Source organism: Xenopus tropicalis, chromosome 3, assembly GCF_000004195.4.
Source record: "Xenopus tropicalis strain Nigerian chromosome 3, UCB_Xtro_10.0, whole genome shotgun sequence".
Lineage (NCBI taxonomy): Eukaryota > Metazoa > Chordata > Amphibia > Anura > Pipidae > Xenopus > Xenopus tropicalis.
In genome coordinates, this window is record NC_030679.2 from 142,678,425 (window position 1) to 142,702,134 (window position 23,710).

The 23,710-nt window shown below is 46.2% G+C and overlaps 2 protein-coding genes and 1 long non-coding RNA gene across 3 annotated transcripts; all 3 read left to right on the top strand.

The window, feature by feature from the left end:
* The first annotated feature begins 812 nt into the window (after positions 1-812).
* On the top strand, positions 813-10,442 carry LOC116409569 (mucin-2-like). The gene is made up of 5 exons (XM_031898249.1): positions 813-870; positions 3,039-4,949; positions 5,078-6,706; positions 9,644-9,742; positions 10,423-10,442. The coding sequence occupies exons 1-5, from the start codon at positions 813-815 to the stop codon at positions 10,440-10,442; spliced, it is 3,717 nt and encodes a 1,238-aa protein (XP_031754109.1).
* A 41-nt stretch (positions 10,443-10,483) lies between these two features.
* On the top strand, positions 10,484-18,705 carry LOC116409521. Its single transcript, XR_004221886.1, has 4 exons — positions 10,484-10,607; positions 11,244-11,302; positions 18,276-18,409; positions 18,646-18,705. It is a non-coding gene; the product is annotated as an uncharacterized LOC116409521 (long non-coding RNA).
* Positions 18,706-19,311: 606 nt separating this feature from the next.
* On the top strand, positions 19,312-23,297 carry LOC116409522 (mucin-3B-like). Its single transcript, XM_031898180.1, has 5 exons — positions 19,312-19,447; positions 19,811-19,978; positions 21,129-21,223; positions 22,125-22,195; positions 22,694-23,297. Exons 1-5 carry the CDS (start codon positions 19,314-19,316, stop codon positions 22,724-22,726), a joined length of 501 nt encoding a protein of 166 aa, XP_031754040.1. The 5' UTR covers positions 19,312-19,313; the 3' UTR covers positions 22,727-23,297.
* The last annotated feature ends 413 nt before the right edge of the window (positions 23,298-23,710 follow it).

Consider the following 23,710-nt stretch of genomic DNA (forward strand, 5'->3'; position numbering starts at 1 on the left):
CCAGGGGTACCCAGGGCACAAATAAGCACTCACCCCAAATCCCCCCCCTAACTGGCCTTCAGGCTGGGCCCCCTTAGCCCATAACAAGGTTACAGATATATAGAAACATTGGGGTAACAGTCACCCCGCTATAGTTCCAGGGGTACCCAGGGCACAAATAAGCACTCACCCCAAATCCCCCCCTAACTGGCCTTCAGGCTGGGCCCCCTTAGCCCATAACAAGGTTACAGATATATAGAAACATTGGGGTAACAGTCACCCTGCTATAGTTCCAGGGGTACCCAGGGCACAAATAAGCACTCACCACAAATCCCCCCCCTAACTGGCCTAAATAAAAATATTTGTCGGGCCCAGTGCTACCAGTCCCCTCTCTCCCCACCCCCCTTCCAACCTGCTCACTTTCTTGTGGTGCAATTACTTTTACTTTTCACTGAAGCTTAAGGTAGGTGAGGGGCTGGGGGGCAGTGCCGATTCTGGGGTTGCTGTTAAAGCCCTGATGCCGCCCCCCTCCTGAAGGCAAATTTGCTCTTAAAGTTACCAGAGGCGGCAATTTTTTAAAAAAAAATATATATTTCGCTTTGCACCCAAGTCCAGTTTTTTTATAGGATGTCCATTTGGTTACTAACAAAGCTGGACTTTGCTCCCTATAAATGTATCTGATATTTATGTATGGAGGAAGACCTTGTGTAATTCCTCCCCTTGGCACCGCCCATATAAATATAGATATATATATATAAGGCAGGTGAGTATGTGGGATAAACACACACAGGGCATAAGGCTGAGAGACAGAGGGAGAGACCCGGTTCCTCAGGATGGGGACCCTGCACTGGGCTTTGGCTCTGCTCATACTTATATGTGGGGTGATAGCAGGTAAGTCTGCGCTGTAAAACTGCACTAAACTTACAATCAAATCAGGATTATAATTTATTACAGTTGCAGTATATTGCCAAATCCTCTCTCTTGTAAATATATGTCTATATATTAATGTGTTCCTGCAGAGCTACCCATATATTTATTTTATTTAATCTTGGTTGCTATGGAAGGGTCTGGGCTATTTTTTCTTTAGAGGATAATTTCTATAGCTTGAATGGATTGCGCCTCAATGGAAGGGGGGTGGGAATGTGGGGGCCACTGCGCTAAGGGATAAAATGGCCAAGAGGCTGGGGAAGTACTTCAATTAGCCGAGAGCACCTGGGAGAGTTATAGAATTAGGGGGGAAACTATTTTATAGGGGGGCTGGGAGCAGAGACATAAAATATCAATAAGCTATATTAATAATTGGACTGGGGACTTATGGGGAGTAGGATGTTAGTGAAATAATATATACCAGCTGAGGAGATCCCCTTGTTACAGTTAAATCTGTAGGTATAGCCCTTCAATTGTATTGCATTCATGAAACAAAAAAAAAAATTGTCTTGGGCTACAAAAAAAGTGTTGCACGCAAAAAAAATTTGACGCGCACCGCCTTCTGCCTTTATATGGCCATAGAGCCCCTCAGTGACTGCTTATATCCTTATCATTTACAGTAGGGGGTACATTATCCCTTATAATACATGAGTGATACTCAGAGTTCCCTGTATAACTCAGCCTGCAGCCTTGTGCCTTTATATGGGCACAGACCCCCTCAGTGACTGCTAATATCCTTATCATTTACAGTAGGGGGTACATTATCCCTTATAATACATGAGTGATACTCAGAGTTCCCTGTATAACTCAGCCTGCAGCCTTGTGCCTTTATATGGGCACAGAACCCCTCAGTGACTGCTAATATCCTTATCATTTACAGTAGGGGGTACATTATCCCTTATAATACATGAGTGATACTCAGAGTTCCCTGTATAACTCAGCCTGCAGCCTTTTGCAACTAATTCTAATTTTTAAAACTGATTTAATTTTTCCCTTTTAATGATTCCCTTTTCTCTGTAATAATAAAACAGTACCTGTACTTGATCCCAACTAAGATATAATTACCCCTTATTGGGGCAGAACAGCCCTATTGGGTTTATTTAATGGTTAAATGATTCCCTTTTCTCTGTAATAATAAAACAGTACCTGTACTTGATCCCAACTAAGATATAATTACCCCTTATTGGGGGCAGAACAGCCCTATTGGGTTTATTTAATGGTTAAATGATTCCCTTTTCTCTGTAATAATAAAACAGTACCTGTACTTGATCCCAACTAAGATATAATTACCCCTTATTGGGGCAGAACAGCCCTATTGGGTTTATTTAATGGTTAAATGATTCCCTTTTCTCTGTAATAATAACACAGTACCTGTACTTGATCCCAGCCAACAAATAAACTGGCTCTTCTAACATGCCGTGCTACACCTCCATTCCCCAGTCAGGGGTATCAGTTCTGTATTTTTAACTTGGATCCTAGTTTTTTTTTTAAATTGGTATTCTAGTTGGCCAGGTATTTAAGTTTTTATAGTGGGAAAGAAATCTATTATGTTTATATTGAATATTGTCTATGTAATTCCCTTGACCTATTGTAGATTTACACTATAAATTGTATTGCCCTATAAATCCTCCCCTTTTTTTCACCTACTCCAATGCTGATCAGCCTTTATAATTACAGGTCACCTAGCCCATTTCCCCACCCCTTATGTCATAACCACGCCCCCAAATGACATCATGACACACTTCCCAAGCTGAAGGCTGGTATTACCATTAGAAAAAGGGGCAGCCCTTAGAGGAGGAGGGAGAATGGTTGGGGTGTAGCATGAGTGTGAACACTGATCACCTAGAATCAGCTCCCTGGAGGCGAATGTCTGTGCCCTGTGTGCCATAGCCCCAATAGCATGGTGAATTACTTTCACTTTGCAATTTTAATGCCTGGTATAAACACAAGGTGCTACTAGTAGCAGCTACTTGTCACGGCTACTAAAATAGACAATGCTGATCATTTACTGATAATTGTGGCATTTAGTTGCCGTGACAAGTAGCTGCTACTAAGTAGCTCTGTATAGCTCTGTGTAGTTCTAATCAGTTGATCAAACAAGGGTATTAAAATAAAATGTACTTCTGTTGCAGAATCTAGCGTGAGCCCCGACCCCACACCTACCGACTCACTCGATGGCGGCTCCGGTGCCACTCCCTCCGACTCCACACCTACCGACTCACTCGATGGCGGCTCCGGTGCCACTCCCTCCGACTCCACACCTACCGACTCACTCGATGGCGGCTCCGGTGCCACTCCCTCCGACTCCACACCTACCGACTCACTCGATGGCGGCTCCGGTAGCACTCCCTCCGACCCCACACCTACCGACTCACTCGATGGCGGCTCCGGTAGCACTCCCTCCGACTCCACACCTACCGACTCACTCGATGGCGGCTCCGGTAGCACTCCCTCCGACTCCACACCTACCGACTCACTCGATGGCAGCTCCGGTGCCACTCCCTCCGACTCCACACCTACCGACTCACTCGATGGCGGCTCCGGTGCCACTCCCTCCGACTCCACATCTACCGACTCACTCGATGGCGGCTCCAGTAGCACTCCCTCCGACTCCACACCTACCGACTCACTCGATGGCGGCTCCTGTGCCACTCCCTCCGACTCCACACCTACCGACTCACTCGATGGCGGCTCCGGTAGCACTCCCTCCGGCTCCACACCTACCGACTCACTCGATGGCGGCTCCAGTAGCACTCCCTCCGGCTCCACACCTACCGACTCACTCGATGGCGGCTCCAGTAGCACTCCCTCCGACTCCACACCTACCGACTCACTCGATGGCGGCTCCTGTGCCACTCCCTCCGGCTCCACACCTACCGACTCACTCGATGGCGGCTCCGGTAGCACTCCCTCCGACTCCACACCTACCGACTCACTCGATGGCGGCTCCTGTGCCACTCCCTCCGACTCCACACCTACCGACTCACTCGATGGCGGCTCCGGTGCCACTCCCTCCGACTCCACATCTACCGACTCACTCGATGGCGGCTCCAGTAGCACTCCCTCCGACTCCACACCTACCGACTCACTCGATGGCGGCTCCGGTAGCACTCCCTCCGACTCCACACCTACCGACTCACTCGATGGCGGCTCCAGTAGCACTCCCTCCGACCCCACACCTACCGACTCACTCGATGGCGGCTCCGGTGCCACTCCCTCCGACCCCACACCTACCGACTCACTCGATGGCGGCTCCGGTGCCACTCCCTCCGACCCCACACCTACCGACTCACTCGATGGCAGCTCCGGTGCCACTCCCTCCGACCCCACACCTACCGACTCACTCGATGGCGGCTCCGGTAGCACTCCCTCCGACTCCACACCTACCGACTCACTCGATGGCGGCTCCAGTAGCACTCCCTCCGACTCCACACCTACCGACTCATCCAGTGATGGCAGTTCCACTGAAGCTCCCCCCGGCCCCACTCCTACCAACCCACCCAGTGATGGCAGTTCCACTGAAGCGCCCCCCGGCCCCACTCCTACCAACCCACCCAGTGATGGCAGTTCCACTGAAGCTCCCCCCGGCCCCACTCCTACCAACCCACCCAGTGATGGCAGTTCCACTGAAGCGCCCCCCGGCCCCACTCCTACCAACCCACCCAGTGATGGCAGTTCCACTGAAGCTCCCACCGGCCCAACTCCTACCAACCCACACAGTGATGGCAGTTCCACTGAAGCTCCCCCCGGCCCCACTCCTACCAACCCACCCAGTGATGGCAGTTCCACTGAAGCTCCCCCCGGCCCCACTCCTACCAACCCACCCAGTGAAGGCAGCCCCACTGAAGCTCCCCCCGGCCCAACTCCTACCAACCAACCCAGTGATGACAGTTCCACTGAAGCTCCCCCCGGTCCCACTCCTACCAACCCACCCAGTGATGGCAGTTCCACTGAAGCACCCCCCGGCCCCACTCCTACCAACCAACCCAGTGATGGCAGTTCCACTGAAGCTCCCCCCGGCCCCACTCCTACCAACCAACCCAGTGATGGCAGTTCCACTGAGGCACCCCCCGGCCCCACTCCTACCAACCAACCCAGTGATGGCAGTTCCACTGAAGCTCCCCCGGCCCCACTCCTACCAACCCACCCAGTGATGGCAGTTCCACTGAAGCTCCCACCGGCCCAACTCCTACCAACCCACACAGTGATGGCAGTTCCACTGAAGCTCCCCCCGGCCCCACTCCTACCAACCCACCCAGTGATGGCAGTTCCACTGAAGCTCCCCCCGGCCCCACTCCTACCAACCCACCCAGTGAAGGCAGCCCCACTGAAGCTCCCCCCGGCCCCACTCCTACCAACCCACCCAGTGATGGCAGTTCCACTGAAGCTCCCCCCGGCCTAACTCCTACCAACCCACCCAGTGATGGCAGTTCCACTGAAGCTCCCCCCGGCCCCACTCCTACCAACCCACCCAGTGATGGCAGTTCCACTGAAGCACCCCCCGGCCCCACTCCTACCAACCCACCCAGTGATGGCAGTTCTACTGAAGCTCCCCCCGGCCCCACTCCTACCAACCCACCCAGTGATGGCAGTTCCACTGAAGCACCCCCCGGCCCCACTCCTACCAACCCACCCAGTGATGGCAGTTCTACTGAAGCTCCCCCCGGCCCCACTCCTACCAACCCACCCAGAGATGGCAGTTCCACTGAAGCTCCCCCCGGCCCCACACCTACCAACCCACCCAGTGATGGCAGTTCCACTGAAGCTCCCCTCGGCAGTTCTACTGAAGCTCCCCCCGGCCCCACTCCTACCAACCCACCCAGTGATGGCAGTTCTACTGAAGCTCCCCCCGGCCCCACACCTACCAACCCACCCAGCGATGGCAGTTCCACTGAAGCTCCCCCCGGCCCCACACCTACCAACCCACCCAGTGATGGCAGTTCCACTGAAGCTCCCCCCGGCCACACACCTACCAACCAACCCAGTGATGGCAGTTCAACTGAAGCTCCCCCCGGCCCCACACCCACCAACCCACCCAGTGATGGCAGTTCCACGGAAGCTCCCTCTGGCCCCACACCTACCAACCCACCCAGTGATGGCAGTTCCACTGAAGCTCCCTCCGGCCCCACGCCTACCAACCCACCCAGTGATGGCAGTTCCACTGAAGCTCCCCCCGGCCCCACACCTACCAACCCACCCAGTGATGGCAGTTCCACGGAAGCTCCCTCTGGCCCCACACCTACCAACCCACCCAGTGATGGCAGTTCCACTGAAGCTCCCTCCGGCCCCACGCCTACCAACCCACCCAGTGATGGCAGTTCCACTGAAGCTCCCCCCGGCCCCACACCTACCAACCCACCCAGTGATGGCAGTTCTACTAAAGCTACCCCCGGCCCCACTCCTACCAACCCACCCAGTGATGGCAGTTCCACTGAAGCTCCCCCCGGCCCCACACCTACCAACCCACCCAGTGATGGCAGTTCCACTGAAGCTCCCCCCGGCCCCACTCCTACCAACCCACCCAGTGATGGCAGTTCCACTGAAGCTCCCCCCGGCCCCACACCTACCAACCCACCCAGTGATGGCAGTTCCACTGAAGCTCCCCCCGGCCCCACTCCTACCAACCCACCCAGTGATGGCAGTTCCACTGAAGCGCCCCCCGGCCCCACACCTACCAACCCACCCAGTGATGGCAGTTCCACTGAAGCTCCCCCCGGCCCCACTCCTACCGGCTCACCTGACAAAACCATTAGAGCCACAACTGTAGAAACAACCTCTCCTGCTGGCACCACAAGTAAAGGTAATATTAATTATATGTAGCAAGTGCAAAAAGAATCTTAGCACTGAGGGACAAGTAAAGGTAAAGGTAAAGGAAATGTAGTATCACAGGGGTTGATTGATTTGTTTCTGATTGAATTTTGAAATTTCAAAATGGCTCCAGCAATCACAAAATGTTATGGTAAAAAAAAAAATCAGTGTTCCAGATGTTCATTGGTCTTCTAAGTGAATGTGATCTACCTGAATTCTCTTTACACTAAAGTCCCTCCTCTGGCAGGTTTCACATTGGGAACTAACCCCATACTAACCCTCCTCAGCAGAGCAAAGTCTTACTCATTCTAGCTACACTCATTCTAGCTCACACACACACATATATATATACTCCTATATATAACACTCCTAGAAACTGCTTTTACAAGTGATATTATATCAATTGCTACAAGCCCACAGTCATGATCCCTATCCAAAAATTCCAGTACAGCAGTGCTGTCCAACTATTGTGGCACAGAGGGCCACAATTTTTCTAAACTAGGGGATAAAAGACTGATAATGGAAGCCAGTTTTGACTGTTTCCCCTTTTGAAACCACAACCACTTCAAACCACACCCATGTTATCATATTAAGTCAGAGTATGGCACACACAGGCAGCGTAGGGCAGGCAGAGTATGGCACACACAGGCAGCATAGGGCAGGCAGAGTATGGCACACATAGGCAGCATAGGGCAGGCAGAGAATAGCACACACAGGCAGCATAGGGCAGGCAGAGTATGGCACACACAGGCAGCATAGGGCAGGCAGAGTATGGCACACACAGGCAGCATAGGGCAGGCAGAGTATGGCACACACAGGCAGCATAGGGCAGGCAGAGTATGGCACACACAGGCAGCATAGGGCAGGCAGAGTATGGCACACACAGGCAGCATAGGGCAGGCAGAGTATGGCACACACAGGCAGCATAGGGCAGGCAGAGTATGCCACACACAGGCAGCATAGGGCAGGCAGAGTATGGCACACACAGGAAGCATAGGGCAGGCAGAGTATGCCACACACAGGCAGCATAGGGCAGGCAGAGTATGGCACACACAGGCAGCATATGGCAGGTAGAGAATGGCACACACAGGCAGCATAGGGCAGGCAGAGTATGGCACACACAGGCAGCATAGGGCAGGCAGAGTATGGCACACACAGGCAGCATAGGGCAGGCAGAGTATGGCACACACAGGCAGCATAGGGCAGGCAGAGTATGGCACACACAGGCAGCATAGGGCAGGCAGAGTATGGCACACACAGGCAGCATAGGGCAGGCAGAGTATGCCACACACAGGAAGCATAGGGCAGGCAGTGTATGGCACACACAGGCAGCACAGGGCAGGCAGAGTATGGCACACACAGGCAGCATAGGGCAGGCAGAGTATGGCACACACAGGCAGCATAGGGCAGGCAGAGTATGGCACACACAGCCAGGGTAGGGCAGGCAGAGTATGGCACACACAGGCAGCATAGGGCAGGCAAAGCTTACCACACACAGGCAGCATACGGCAGGCAGAGTATGGCACACACAGCCAGGGTAGGGCAGGCAGAGTATGGCACACACAGGCAGCGTAGGGCAGGCAGAGTATGGCACACACAGGCAGCATAGGGCAGGCAGAGTATGGCACACACAGGCAGCATAGGGCAGGCAGAGTATGGCACACACAGGCAGCATAGGGCAGGCAGAGTATGGCACACACAGGCAGCATAGGGCAGGCAGAGTATGGCACACACAGGCAGCATAGGGCAGGCAGAGTATGGCACACACAGGCAGCATAGGGCAGGCAGAGTATGGCAAACACAGGCAGCATAGGGCAGGCAGAGTATGGCACACACAGGCAGCATAGGGCAGGCAGAGTATGGCACACACAGGCAGCATAGGGCAGGCAGAGTATGCCACACACAGGCAGCATAGGGCAGGCAGAGTATGGCACACACAGGCAGCATAGGGCAGGCAGAGTATGGCACACACAGGCAGCATAGGGCAGGCAGAGTATGGCACACACAGGCAGCATAGGGCAGGCAGAGTATGGCAAACACAGGCAGCATAGGGCAGGCAGAGTATGCCACACACAGGCAGCATAGGGGCAGGCAGAGTATGGCACACACAGGCAGCATAGGGCAGGCAGAGTATGGCACACACAGGCAGCATAGGGCAGGCAGAGAATGGCACACACAGGCAGCATAGGGCAGGTAGAGAGTGGCACACACAGGCAGCATAGGGCAGGCAGAGTATGGCACACACAGGCAGCATAGGGCAGGCAGAGTATGGCACACACAGGCAGCATAGGGCAGGCAGAGTATGGCACACACAGGCAGCATAGGGCAGGCAGAGTATGGCACACACAGGCAGCATAGGGCAGGCAGAGTATGGCACACACACAGGCAGCATAGGGCAGGCAGTACATACCGTGACAAAATGCTGGTCTAAGGTCTGAACAGGTGAACAATACAGGGGGATTACAGCTTGAATCTGAGGTGTGAACCATACAGGGGGCCAGTTAATTTCAGTACTGATCCCATTTAAATCTTACACAAAGGTAAGCAGTCACAGCAGGCAGACAGGTGGGGGGTCACTGTACTAAGATCATTTCCATACCTTGGAGCCCTGGCTTCTTGGCTTCTGCTTCAGTGAGGGCTACTGCCACAGGCTCCTGCTATTTTCAGTAACAACCACCTCTCCATAATTTGGAGTCAAACGAGGATGCACATGGCTGCTCCTTTTTCTTTTTACAGCAGGAATTACCAAAAACACCCATACCCATATCAGTACAGTAGTTTTGAAAGGTCAAGCTTGACAATCTTCTGTTGCATACATCTCATTGGTTTTATATTGCACTATAGCTATTGTATAGATGCCCTGCAATTGGACAATAATATCCCAGGAATGTTGCTTGTGAATGCAGAATGTTTTCATTTTCTCACTTAGGAACCTGTGTACATGGACACCAGAGTGGTGCAATCTGCGTGTGTGATGAGAATTTCCATGGCAGCAAGTGCGAGTTAATTTCCAGTGAAATAAGACCAGGTATGGTATGGGGATCTGACAATTTAAGGGTCAGGGTATAACCAGGCAACTAGATAAATAAAGGAGAAGGAAAGGTAAAAACTAAGTAAGTTTTATCAGAATTTCTATGAAAGGCCAGAAACGCTGCACTGAGTATCAAAAGAAGTTTGCTTGTCTCCTGTGTAAACATGTTCTTCTGTGTCAGACCAAGCTAAAATGGCAGCTACTACTTAAACAAACAGAGGGAGCTACCTAGGGCTGTTACTCAGGTATGGTAAAGCTTTCTGCAGAATAAATATAGCATTCTAGCATGGTGAATCTATTGGCAATAAAATGCCAAAGTACCTTTCCTTCTCCTTTAAAGAAGAATGGGCAACCATTGCTGTAAGATACCTCATTAAAATGTCATTCCTTCTTATAAAATTCAGTGGCAAAAAAGCAGAATAACGGTTATTCTATTTTGGCCTATGGAAAATATTGCTGAGTATCGAAGCAGCGCTGCAGGTAGTAGTATTGCAAGTAACAAAGCATCAACTGAGTGTACTATCCCTCACTAATGTAAGATCTTATGACTTTTCCTGGTAGAGATCTGACATCTTTAATTCAGTCAGTATTAAAGATATCACAATGTATCATATGATGGGGGGGGGAGGGGCGGTTACATACAGGCCCAGTTTATTCCACTCTTTGATTCTCTCCAGTTTCCTATGTTGGTGATTAATGAAAGGAAGGAGCTGAGAGATGTCTCTGTATCTTTCTAGGTGTGGGTCCAATCACTGCTAAAATTAAAGTCATAGTTGTGGTGCGGAACCACAATTTTTCAGTGGAACTTAATGACAAGAAGTCCCCTCTATACCGAGAGTTTGAAGAATTATTTACGCGTGAGGTAAGTTGAAATATTCCCAAGTCTTGCCCAGAATACATTTTTCTGATTATCTTCTACACTTCAAAGATCAGACAGTGAGCTGAAATTAGCCCTTACCTTCTGTATAAACATTGTCACGTAAAGCCAGGACCACATTTCCTCTGGCACTCCAGCAACAAAAATACCATTTCCTGAAGGCCAAACAATTGGATTACTCAATATTGCCCACCTTAGGTGGACATAACATTGGAAAGATTCGCTCATTCGGCTCATTAATGTGGTCCTCACCTCAATGGGTGGGAGATATTGAGTAATCTGATCATTTGGCCCTCAAGTGAAACAACTGAATTGCAATGATGATAATAATTGAGGTGAGGACCGCACCAATGAGCCAATTTGCTTGTTCGGTGACCTTGCCAAATGAGCTGATGTTATAGTGTATGGCCACCTTAAGTGACAAGAAGTCCTTTATGTCTGTACGACAAAGATCAAATAAAATGCCGAATCCAAAGGGGATGGAAAAGTTTATCCTTATATGGAAAATATAATAGTTACTGTTTGGTAAAAAATTTAATTCAATGATAAATCTGCCCAGAAACTGGGAGAAATCTTCCCCTTGTATTTAGTGAGTGGAATGTTCTTTCCTTGTCTCTGCAGATTAAAAAGCTGTATGACAAAATTACAGGCTTTGCTGATGTCAAGATCATCGCACTCACGTAAGTTCTTTGCTTATATATTGCAGTGTATTGTTTGTGAGCCTCCTTCTACTAGCAGTGTCTGCTGTCTCCACAAAAATTAAAAATATACCTTATGCCAGGTACCCTGGGGCTGGTTTTGCTAACACATGTGCGCCAGTTAAAGGGATACTGCCATGATATTTATGGGGCACTTTTTATTTCTAAATGACACTGTTACACAGCAAATAATTCCCTCTGCCATTTAACCTTTTATTCTTGAACCAACAAATGTATTTGTAGCTGTAATATTGGTGTGTAGGTGCCATCTCAGTGCATTGTGCCTCAGTCTGAGCTTTCAGCCAGCGCTACACATTAGAACTGCTTTCAGCTAACCTATTGTTTCTCCTACTCCCATGTAACTGGAGGAGTCCCAAGCCGGACTTGGATTTCTTACTATTGAGTGCTATTCTGATAGCTACTGGGAGCTGCTATCTTGCTCCCTTCCCATTGTTCTGCTGATCGGCTGCTGGGGGTGAGGGGGGATATCACTCCAACTTGCAGCGCAGCAGTAAAGTGTGACTGAAGTTTTTATAAATCTGCCTCCTCATGTATAAGTGTGGGTTGCTTAATACCCCAAACTGGGACCTCAACTGAGAACTGCCTAATGAGAACTGTGATTGGCTATTTGATAGACCCTTCATGAACTGCCAGCCTACAGGGAACTGTGTTTGGCAGTACACCAGGTTTTTAAGCAACCAAAACATGTCTCCAAGTGAAGAATTCATAAATAAGCAGCTGCTTTGGGGCCACTGGGGGCAACATCCAAGGGGTTGGCGAGCAACATGTTGCCCCTGAGCCACTGGTTGGAGATCACTGCCCAAGATGATGAGAAACCAAGGTGCAATTAATGCCTGCATCAATTCAAAATAGAAATGAATCTGAACCAGATAGTTCACAGTTTGAGGGGGAGTCCCATTTGCTCAAACAGCTATCGCGTTAAAAAACAACAAAAATACTACCTTTGTGGTTTTGCTTCAAGCCATAATTGATTGGTGTTCCTGTTTAGTGAAAGGAACCCAAGCAGCCATATTTGCTTGGGGTATGTATTAGTTAACTTCATTAACATCTGAACTCCAAGAGGGTGTCTGATTGAGGTCCAATAGATCCCTTAGAACACTTAAGGACTTTTATTCCCTAAACTGCCCAGATAGGTAGAATGATCTATCTTGCCAAGGTCTTGGTCATTTTGCAGTCCCTTTCCGGCCTGCACATAGTTACATAGTTACATAGTTACATAGTTACATAGTTACATAGGGTTGAAAAAAGACCATTGTCCATCAAGTTCAACCCATCCGAGTAAACCCAGCACACAACCTATACTAACCAATCTATACACTCACATACATAAACTATATATACAACCAGTAATACTAACTGTAGATATTAGTATCACAATAGCCTTGGATATTCTGCTTGATCAAGAACTCATCCAGGCCCCTCTTATAGGCATTAACAGAATCTGCCATTACCCCATCACTAGGAAGGGCATTCCATAACCTCACTGCCCTCACCGTGAAAAACCACCTACGCTGCTTCAAATGGAAGCTCTGTTCCTCTAATCTATAGGGGTGACCTCTGGTGCGCTGATTGTTTTTATGGGAAAAAAGAACATCCCCCATCTGCCTATAATCCCCTCTAATGTACTTGTACAGAGTAATCATGTCCCCTCGCAAGCGCCTCTTTTCCAGAGAAAACAACCCCAACCTCGACAGTCTAACCTCATAGCTTAAATCTTCCATCCCCTTTACCAGTTTAGTTGCACGTCTCTGCACTCTCTCCAGCTCATTAATATCCTTCTTAAGGACTGGAGCCCAAAACTGCACTGCATACTCAAGGTGAGGCCTTACCAGGGACCTATAAAGCGGCAAAAATATGTCCTCATCCCTTGAGTCAATGCCCTTTTTTATACAAGACAGCACTTTATTTGCTGTAGTAGCCACAGAATGACACTGCCTGGAATTAGACAACTTGTGATCTACAAAAACCCCTAGATCCTTCTCCATTAAGGATCCCCCAACACACTACCATTCAGTAGATAGTTTGCGTTTATATTATTCCTACCAAAGTGCATAACTTTGCACTTGTCAACATTGAACCTCATTTTCCAGTTTGCTGCCCAGTTTTCCAATTTTGTCAAATCGCTCTGCAAAGCGGCACATCCTGCATGGAACTTATAGTTTTGCACAATTTAGTGTCATCAGCAAAAATAGAAACAGTACTCTCTATGCCCACCTCCAGGTCATTAATAAACAAGTTAAAAAGCAAAGGACCAAGGACTGACCCCTGCGGTACTCCACTAACCACACTGGCCCAATTAGAAAATGTTCCATTTACCACCACTCTTTGTACTCTATCCTTCAGCCAGTTTTCTATCCAATTACAAATATTATGTTCTAGGCCAATATTCCTCAATTTGATCATTAACCTTCTGTGAGGTACTGTATCAAACGCTTTAGCAAAATCTAAGTAGATGACATCAACTGCCATTCCAGCATCAAGGTTCCTGCTCACCTCCTCATAAAAGGCGACTAAATTAGTCTGGCAAGATCTGTTACGCATAAAACCATGTGGCACAAACTAATAGTATTGTGAACTGCAATGTATTCAACTATCCTATCCCTTATTACCCCTTCCAGAAGCTTTCCTACTACTGATGTCAGACTAACAGGCCTATAGTTTTCAGGCTGAGAACGAGATCCCTTTTTAAATAACGGCACCACATTAGCAATCCGCCAGTCTCTCGGCACCATGCCAAACCTCAACGAATCCTGAAAAATTATGTGAAGAGGCTTGGCAATCACAGCGCTCAGCTCATTTAATACCCTGGGATGAATCCCATCCGGTCCTGGACCTTTGTTTACCTTTACATGTTCAAGTCTCTTTTGAATTTCCTCCTGAGTGACCCATGCGTCAGTAGCTAAATGACTAGAACTGGGTATATTACAAGGGAAGCCTTCATTATCTGGCTCCTCAGATGTATAGACAGATGAAAAATAAGAGTTCAAAATTTCAGCTTTTTCCCCGTTCTCATCAACCAACTTACCCCCCCGTGATAATAAAGTTCCCACCCCTTCTTGCTTCATTTTTTTACTATTCACATAATTAAAAAATAATTTTGGATTCTTTTTACTCCTAGCTGCAATATCCCTTTCCATCTCTATTTTAGCTTGCCTGATAGCTTTTTTGCTGCTTTATTTGCTTCCTTGTACCTGATGAAAGTTTCCGCTGTCCCAGCTAACTTGAATGCTTTAAAAGCACATTTTTTATTACCAACCTCGACCTTAACTCTTTTATTCAGCCATAAGGGTTTTGCTTTGCGATGCCTCTCCTTGCTTACAAGGGGGATATACTGTTGTGTATACCTGCAAAGCAATGTTTTAAAGATGTTCCATTTTCCTTCTGTGTCTAACCCCATGAAAAGCCTTTCCCAGTTGACACATTGCAGAGATGCCCTTAAACTGGCAAAGTCTGCACGTCTAAAATTAAGCGTATTAGTTACTCCCTTATAGAGCTGTCTCTGTAGCATTATCTCAAAGGAGACCATGTTGTGATCACTGTTCCCCAAATGCTCACCCACACAAATGTTAGAGATAAGTTCAGTATTATTAGATATTACCAGGTCCAAAATAGCGTCATTCCTAGTGGGTTCTTGAACCACCTGAAATAAAAAGTTGTCATTTAGCATATTTACAAACCTACTAGCTTTTTCTGACTTAGCCCCCCCATTACTCCAGTCAATGTCCGGATAATTAAAGTCCCCCATAATAACAACTTGACCCAATTTTGAAGCCTCCTCCATTTGCAAAAGTAGCTGGGCCTCATCCCCCTCATCTATACGGGGTGGTTTATAGCATACACCAATGATCATTTTCTTTGTGACCTTCAGCCCTACTGAAATTTCTACCCAAAGAGATTCAACGTTTTCATTGGTAATGTCTTTATTACATGGCTTTAAATCTGACTTTACATAAAGACAAACCCCTCCACCCTTTTTAATCCCTCTGTCCCTCCTAAAAAGTGTATACCCATTTAAATTCACTGCCCAGTCGCATTTATCATCCCACCAGGTCTCAGTGATACCAATTAAATCATAATTTTCAATACATGCAATAGCCTGCAGCTCCCCTATTTTTCCCGACAAGCTACGCGCATTAGCCAGCATGCAGCGGAGATTACTACTTCTTCCTCTACAGCTTACATTAGCTAAAGGACAGTTAGAGCTAAGGTGAAAATTAGTCTGTTTCCCTTGTAACAATGGAAGCTCCTTATCTGATAAACTATATGCCCCCCTCACTCCTCCCCCACAACCCTTTACTGGTCCCACTGCCCCATCTACACTAGCTCTCCCATAAGAATCTAGCTTACCAACCCCCCCTTGTCTAGTTTAAACACTCCTCCAGCCTCTTAACCATTCTCTCCCCTAGCACAGTAGACCCCCTTCCATTGAGGTGCAATCCGTCAGGGCTGTATAGATTGTACCCCAAAGAAAAGTCAGCCCAGTGCTCTAGGAACCCAAACCCTTCCTTCCTACACCAAGACTTTAGCCACGCATTTAGCTCCCTAAGCTCCCGCTGTCTCCCTAAACTAGCACGCGGCACCGGCAAAATTTCCGAAAAAATTACATTGGAGGACCTTTGCTTAATTTTAGAGCCTAGATCCCTGAACTCACTCTTTAAGGTCCCCCACCTACCGTTCATTTTGTCGTTAGTACCGATATGTACCAAGACAGCCGGGTCATGCCCAGCCCCTCCCAATAATGTGTCGACCCGATCAACCACATGCCGAACCCTGGCACCAGGAAGACAGCAAACTGTCCGGTTGAAGCGATCCGCTCGACAGATTACCCTGTCCACTTTCCTAATGATTGAATCCCCTATAACCACCATCTGTTTAGGCCTAGCTCTGCTCTCCTCCCCACCACTACTAGAGAAACTGGTCTCCCGGCTGTTAGAGAGATCAGCCTCATCTAGAACCGCCAATCCAGAGTTCACACTCCCATCTTCTTCACACAATCTGGCAAATCTGTTGGGATGCGCAAACCCTGGAGCAGCCTCCCTTTTTCTTTTCCCCACACTCGATTTTCTAACTGTCACCCAGCTTACTGCCCTATCATCCTTTCCTTGCTCCCCTCCCCCCATACTATCTGACCCCGCTAGTTCTTGTTCAGTTAGCAAGAGACTTCTTTCAAGATTGTCAATAGAACGCAGTGTTGCAACTTGTTCCTCTAGTGCTCTAACGCGAGCCTCTAAAGTGGCAATTCGCTCACATCCACAACAGAGGTATGCACTTTGGAACTGTTGTTCCACAACTGCATACATGCGGCAGGCTGTGCACTGTGTCATACCTTCAATGTTGCTGCCACTCATTCTCCCAGTTACAGAAACAGTTAAACAAAAATTGGTGAAAAAAGGCTATTAAATAAACAAAAAAATTTTTTTTTTTTTTTTTTTTTTACCTTGTTTTAACTCCCTTAGTTTGTAACTCCTGTGATTATAACTCCACTTATAGAGCCCCCACTAACTCCTGTGATTATAACTCCACTTATAGAGCCCCCACTAACTCCTGTGATTATAACTCCACTTATAGAGCCCCCACTTAAAGAGCAATCACTTACAGAGCACCTACCACCAGAGCAAGCTCCACTGGAGTGCCAGTGGTTCTATTTCAACAGTCTGTTAAGGTCAACTAATCAAACCCCACCCCCTCAAACTGAGGGTAATTACAAAGGAATGTAACTCTGGCAAACCTGCTGTAAGCCTTATAGTTAACCAAACTTTGTAAATTGGCACCAAAAAGAGCAAATACTTTTGAAAAAATTTAAACCCAACAGTTAGAAAACACAGTGATTCTGAATAAAGTTAATAAAAAATACTTATCCCTTTTTTTTGTTGAATTGAAAAAGCAGTTGATTCAGTCAGCCACCAGCCTGTATGTATCCCTTCAAGTCCTTAAGAAGGATATTAATGAGCTGGAGAAAGTGCAGAGACGTGCAACTAAACTGGTAAAGGGGATGGAAGGGTTAAACTATGGGGTTAGACTGTTGAGGTTGGGGTTGTTTTCTCTGGAAAAGAGGCGCTTGCGAGGGGACATGATTACTCTGTACAAGTACATTAGAGGGGATTATAGGCAGATGGGGGGTTCTTTTTTCCCATAAAAACAATCAACGCACAAGAGGTCCCCCCTTTAGATTAGAGGAACGGAGCTTCCATTTGAAGCAGCGTAGGTGGTTTTTCACTGAGAGGGCAGTGAGGTTGTGGAATGCCCTTCCTAGTGATGGGGTAATGGCAGATTCTGTTAATGCCTTTAAGAGGGGCCTGGATGAGTTCTTGATCAATCAGAATATCCAAGGCTATTGTGATACTAATATCTACAGTTAGTACTAGTGGTTGTATTTATAGTTTATGTATGTGAGTGTATAGATTGGTAGGTGTGGGTTGTGGGTGCTGGGTTTACTTGGATGGGTTGAACTTGATGGACACTGGTCTTTTTTCAACCCTATGTAACTATGTAACTAACTATGTAAGTCCAAAAAGCCATACCTAAAATAAGAGCCAATGCACATAAGCTCCAGGGAAGACAAGCAGAGAAAACATATCGTGTAATACTTTTTAACTAGACTCCACCACTTATTGTGTTCCTATTGGGATCTATGTAGACACCACAGGATGTGTAGACCCCCTCCAAATGGATAAACATCACAGTTTTACCATTGGTTCAAAAGCCAAATAATCTGTACTCATCCATAAACAGCGGATGGCAACATTATTTGAATTTAAGCCTTTGGTACAACAATGATCTTTATCAGAGAATGATCTATTGGAAGACCCAAAACAACACTCAGCAGATGAATAGATAAAGGTATAACCTTAGTGGTTGATGCCATTTCTTTCAGACAATCAGTCTCCTAATCCTCTGCCCTTATAACCTCTCTCCTTTCTTGTTCTTTCATTAGAAATGGAAGCATAGTGGTGGACCATGAAGTGCTGCTCCATCTCAATGCAACAAATGGAATCGAGCAATACAATACGGCGCTCAGAGAACTTAATGTTACTCTCAATGGAAGAAATGCCACCTCTAATGCTTCAGGTCAACACAGACAACATATAAGGGGGGGTTACATTCTGAACTGTGCAGCTTAACCAAGTGGGTGGGATACAAGTCTTGGGGTACAGCCCAACATATCCAGCGTGATTGCTAATGTCACTGCGCATTTATACAAGTACATAGTAGAGCGGCCATCTTACTGATTAACCGCAGAACCCCCAATCAGCCATGGCAGTACAATTCACACAAATAATATAATCCTATGTTTTCCTCTACAGATTCCTTGGACTTGATTGCATACAGAACACAAGTCAAACAAAGTGATGTGGGTGCTGCAGGTATACATCTCCTATTCTTACTGTCTATTTACAGAGAATAGAGTTTACGTTACGAGCTGCATGGTGGGTAATTGTTAGAAGCATTTTGTGGTTCTCCTGGTTTGTTGTAATTGTAACCATTACAAATACTTTATTATACTATTTACAGTATAGCTATTACTATACATCTAGTATAATTAAATCTAGAGCAACTGAACTTGCTGAGTAATCGCTGAAGACGTTTCACTACTCATCCGAGCAGCTTCTTTAGTTCGACTGACTGAAGAGTTACAAAGTGCCATTGTGATTGGATTAGTGGAAGAGTACATATGCTGAGGACTTCCCATACCAGTCAGTTGAACTGAAGAAGTTGCTCGGATGAGTAGTGAAACGTCTTCAATGATAACTTAACAAGTCCAGTTGCTTTAGATTTATTTATACTAGATATACCATGGCCTGGATGAATGAAAATCATCATAGTCATATAGCTATTACAGTTTATACATTCATTCGGAGCAAACCAGTAAGCTGTTATTGTTTGGCCTGTTTAAAGACTGGTTTCAGACTATTTTGTCCATTGTTTTTGCTCATTAGATATGTGCTGTGTGCTTGATATGGTCCCTGAAGAAATGTGCCAAAATTTCTATGGAGTCATTGACTCCAATAGTCTCCTCTGTACCACCAAGTGCAGCACCCTGAACCCAGAGTTTGTCGACTGTAACGGGGGTCAGTGCTCAGTCAGTAACGCAGGACTCAACTGCTAGTAAGTGCCATGATCATTTTCAACTCACTTTCAATCTTATATACACCTAGTTTTGAAATGTTCAAATTAGAATGAGAAACAAACATCGTAGATGAAGGTTTACAGTTCATCATCGTTTTTTAGTCCATTGCTTTGGCCATGAAGGTCTTCACCTGTTAGAAGTTCCAACAACATTATAATGTTCATGACTGTCTACTGTGATAAACCACCCTGTTACTTGGGTTCATAGTCATCAAAGAGTGAAAACAGAGCTTGTTTACTTTGCTAGAAAGGGATTTCACAGTTCTACGCCTTAAAGTTTAACTTTCTCCCCAAAAATGTTCTTCCTTTAGAGTTAACTTCACAAATATTAACTTCTTGCAGCTGCAAGACCTCGGACCAGTACTGGTACACAGGGGACCTGTGTGAGAACGCTGTCAGTAAAGCAGGCGTCATTGCTGGAGTTACAGTCGGACTCTTCGTTTTGCTCCTTATATTTATCATTGTTGTAATAATCCTAATTAAGCGTCGGAAGAAAACAGGAAAAGAAACGTAAGTTTGAGAGTCTGCGCTTTTCAAATGTTTCAAGTAAACCACCCTCAGCCTAACTCCTCCAACCTGGGGCAGGGTAGAAGAGATGTGGCTCCTCACAGGTCATACGTATGATGGAGACCTTTTTTATTAAGCCTACTCAGGTACCCCCTTCCTATATCCCCATGCCCAACCTTCAGTCTTGCTCTTCCACACCCAGTCCTTTCCACTTTTTCCACATGCTTCTCGACCTTGTCTGAACCCCTCTGTTGATTCATTGTTTAAATAAGAGATTATATTTAATGGCTGCCTAAAAATTATTCTGAACATGGAAACCGTGTGTAGATATTATTCAGATCATATTATGCTAAAAAATATTTTAGTGATGGTTTTTAAACAGGTCCAGTTCCAAACACAACTTTCATTGTCCCCTAGTGGTCATAAATTGTTCTACGTTGTCTACATAGTCTTCAACTACAGGATGGTGCTCTGGCCCACGCTGGCTTTTGAGGTTTTAGGAGGAGGCAGACACTTGGAGAACTGGCAGGAACACAAATACCCAGAAGTGTCTGAAGGGTTAACCAGTCTCTTGGTGACTATATGACCAGTGGTAGGGACTGGCAGAGACTGGAGACTCAGAACAGCAATAACAAAGTGCACCCAGGAACTTACAATGTGTGACACAAACAGGAATAGAACCCAGTTCCATAGAATTTGGCACCACTCAGAGTCCAATGATGTCACTCAACAGGTCACATTTTGGCCAAGAACCCTAACATTTTGGACATGGTGCTGGTAGAAGGAGTGCCATTTGTCTGCCATTGCAAAGATGATGGAAGTACAGTTGTTTTTCAATGTGTTGGGATAACTATGGCCCTGGGTGAGATGCCTGCTTATGAAGCACACTTTATTGCATCTGCTTTACAGATAATTATTATGGTTGAACGTGATGGACGTATGTCTTTTTTTTAACCCAACTTACTATGTTACTATGATAATACAACACTGCTCCCACAGTGCATAGAGCAGATCATGATATGTCATGCCTAACTATCGTTTTCAGTTGAGCCTTACTGGCATTCCAACAGTGATGTCAAATATCAAATAAACTGATCCCATGTCCTCCCACCCACTTTTATTCTGTTTTTTCCTTTTGTTCTGTCCTCTGCAGGTTAGTTGACAATGAACACAACTGGTACAATAACTGGGAAGGTGAAAACTTTGAAAAGGGGCAAATCAGGAACTCAGCATCTAACAGCAACAATGGTGAGGCACCTCTAGAAAGTCTTCCTCCTCTATCATACTCTAGGACAGGGATACTCAACCTTTTATACCTGTGAGCCACATTCAAATGGAAAAAGTGTTGGAGAACAACACAAGCATGAAAAATGTTCCTGGAGGTGCCAGTGAGAGCTATGATTGTCTATTTGGTAGCCCCTATGTTGACTGGAAGCCTACAGAAACTTCTGCTTGGCAATTACACTGGGTTTTTATGATTCCACAACTTGCTTTCTAACCAGAAATTCAAAAATAAGCACCAACTTTGAAGCCACTGGGAGCAACATCCAAAGGGTTGTGGAGCAACATGTTACTGCTGAGCCACTGGTTGGGAATCAATGTTCTAGGACCCCTTAAAGTATTCCCTCAAGCAAAAGAAACAACAGGGGTAAAGGGATAGATAAAATAGTCTACTACCAAATTTAGACCAAAGGCATGACACCCACCCCCATGCTCACACACACTAACCACCCCAAATGACTATGAAGATTTTCATTCATCCAGGTCATGGTATATCTAGTATAAATAAATCTAAAGCAACTGGACTTGTTAAGTAATCATTGAAGATGTTTCACTACTCATCCGAGCAGCTTCTTCAGTTGAAGAAGAACTGAAGAAGCTGCTCGGATTAGTAGTGAAGTCGAGTTGCTTTAGATTTATTTATATTGGATAAACCACCCCAAATATTTCCCTGAGAACATTCTGCTTCTTTAGGAGAAACCAGCAGTACTGACTGTTTAATCCATCCCTATACTTCATTATTCAAAGATCTCTGTAGGTCCTCATCTCAGCAGCCTACTGGAGATTTGCAGAACCTCATTCCCTATGTCTGCCAGAAGTATTAATTGTGACATCTATTTTAACAACCCTTAACCATGCTCTGTTTTAGGGTCTCAGAGCTCCAGCTTTGCTAACAGGGAGTTCAGGCCAGCGCTGGACAAAGTGGACACAAGTCTTAAGGTAAGAGATACAAGGTGATAGATGTGTGAGGAGCAAAATGGTCAGGGTGGAAGAGGACTCTTCAAGATCATTAAAAGATGCAAATGTGTTCCCATTTGTGCTGATGCATAGAACACTTGTACCTACTGCCATGGGACAGGGAGGTTAGGGCAGCTCTGCTGGCCTCCATGCAGCCTTGCACTTAGTACTAGTTATAGGCAGGTTCTCCTCTGCATGTTGTGAAACCTGGCATCGTTTGATGTGTAAACTTAAGCGGGTTCTTGAGGATGTTTGTGTGCCAGGAACAACCCACCCCCATGAATTCAGTGCACTCAAAAAGACAGCCCTGTATTCCAAGTATGGCACAACTCTTTGCACTCCATTCTAGGAAAGAGGTGCACCATTGGGAACCCAATTTTTGCACTTGCACATTGTCTCTTGCCTGATAAATGAGCCTTATGGTATGTCCTAATGAGACAATACATTTGTTTTGTTCACATCGCTCTCTTTTCCCCACAGATAAGGACCGGCAGAGCCAGAGTAGCTCATTAACTATTTTGGCAAATCATCTCATCGTCTTGAAGAGCACTTAATGTCTACAGCCAATACTTTTGCACTGTTTCCCTCTAGCAGGCAACCTGCCTTTATTAATCATCACACGTATTCTCTATTCTCAATGCTAATTACCAATCAGCTAATGATTAGGCTTCAGCCAGAAACAAAAATGGCCCACATGGACCTCATATGCTGTCACTGAGCCAGTGAAGGTACAATACACTTAGATATAAGGGGCTAAGGAGCTCCTCATATAAAATACTTATTCATGATACAGACTGCTTGGAACAAGCACAGTACTACATTATGGATCCAACTTACCATGGTTATGATTAACTCCATGTTGGTAGATACCATTCAGTTATGAAAAAAGAAGCCTTTATATACTTATATTGTGATTCACCGATTTTTACTTCAATGCCTCTGTGAATCAATGTAGCCCATAATATGTACCTACACACCTGTAACATGATTTATTTCACAGCACTTACATTATACAGACCCTGTATTACTTTATATTGCTTTACATAGGAATAAAAAATCATGGTTAGCTGCAATTCCCCTCAGCGTGCCCATATGGATTCTATGTATATACAGTACCGACTGGTGTATTTTTAAAAAAAATATATATTTTTGACATCAGTTATAAAAACTTTTATTTATTTATTTATTTATTGAATAAAATGTCTATTTATTTTGAAAATGGTGCTTCTATAGTAATGTTACTGCATTTTTGACATGTCCTGAATTCAGGGGTGCAAAGGAGACACAAGCTCTCCCCTACAAGAAAAGATTAACACGCTCCATATATAGGGACAGAGGTGAGGGGTAGTTCAGGGATCATTTTTATTATCTTGGACCTGTTCCCATCAAAGGTTTGGTTTTAAAAATGGATGAGATTGTGGTTAGGCTTGCAATAGGCAGAGTCCCCATCATTTGGGCATTTGGGTAGGGCAGTGCATTAGGAGTTGAAGCATTCTG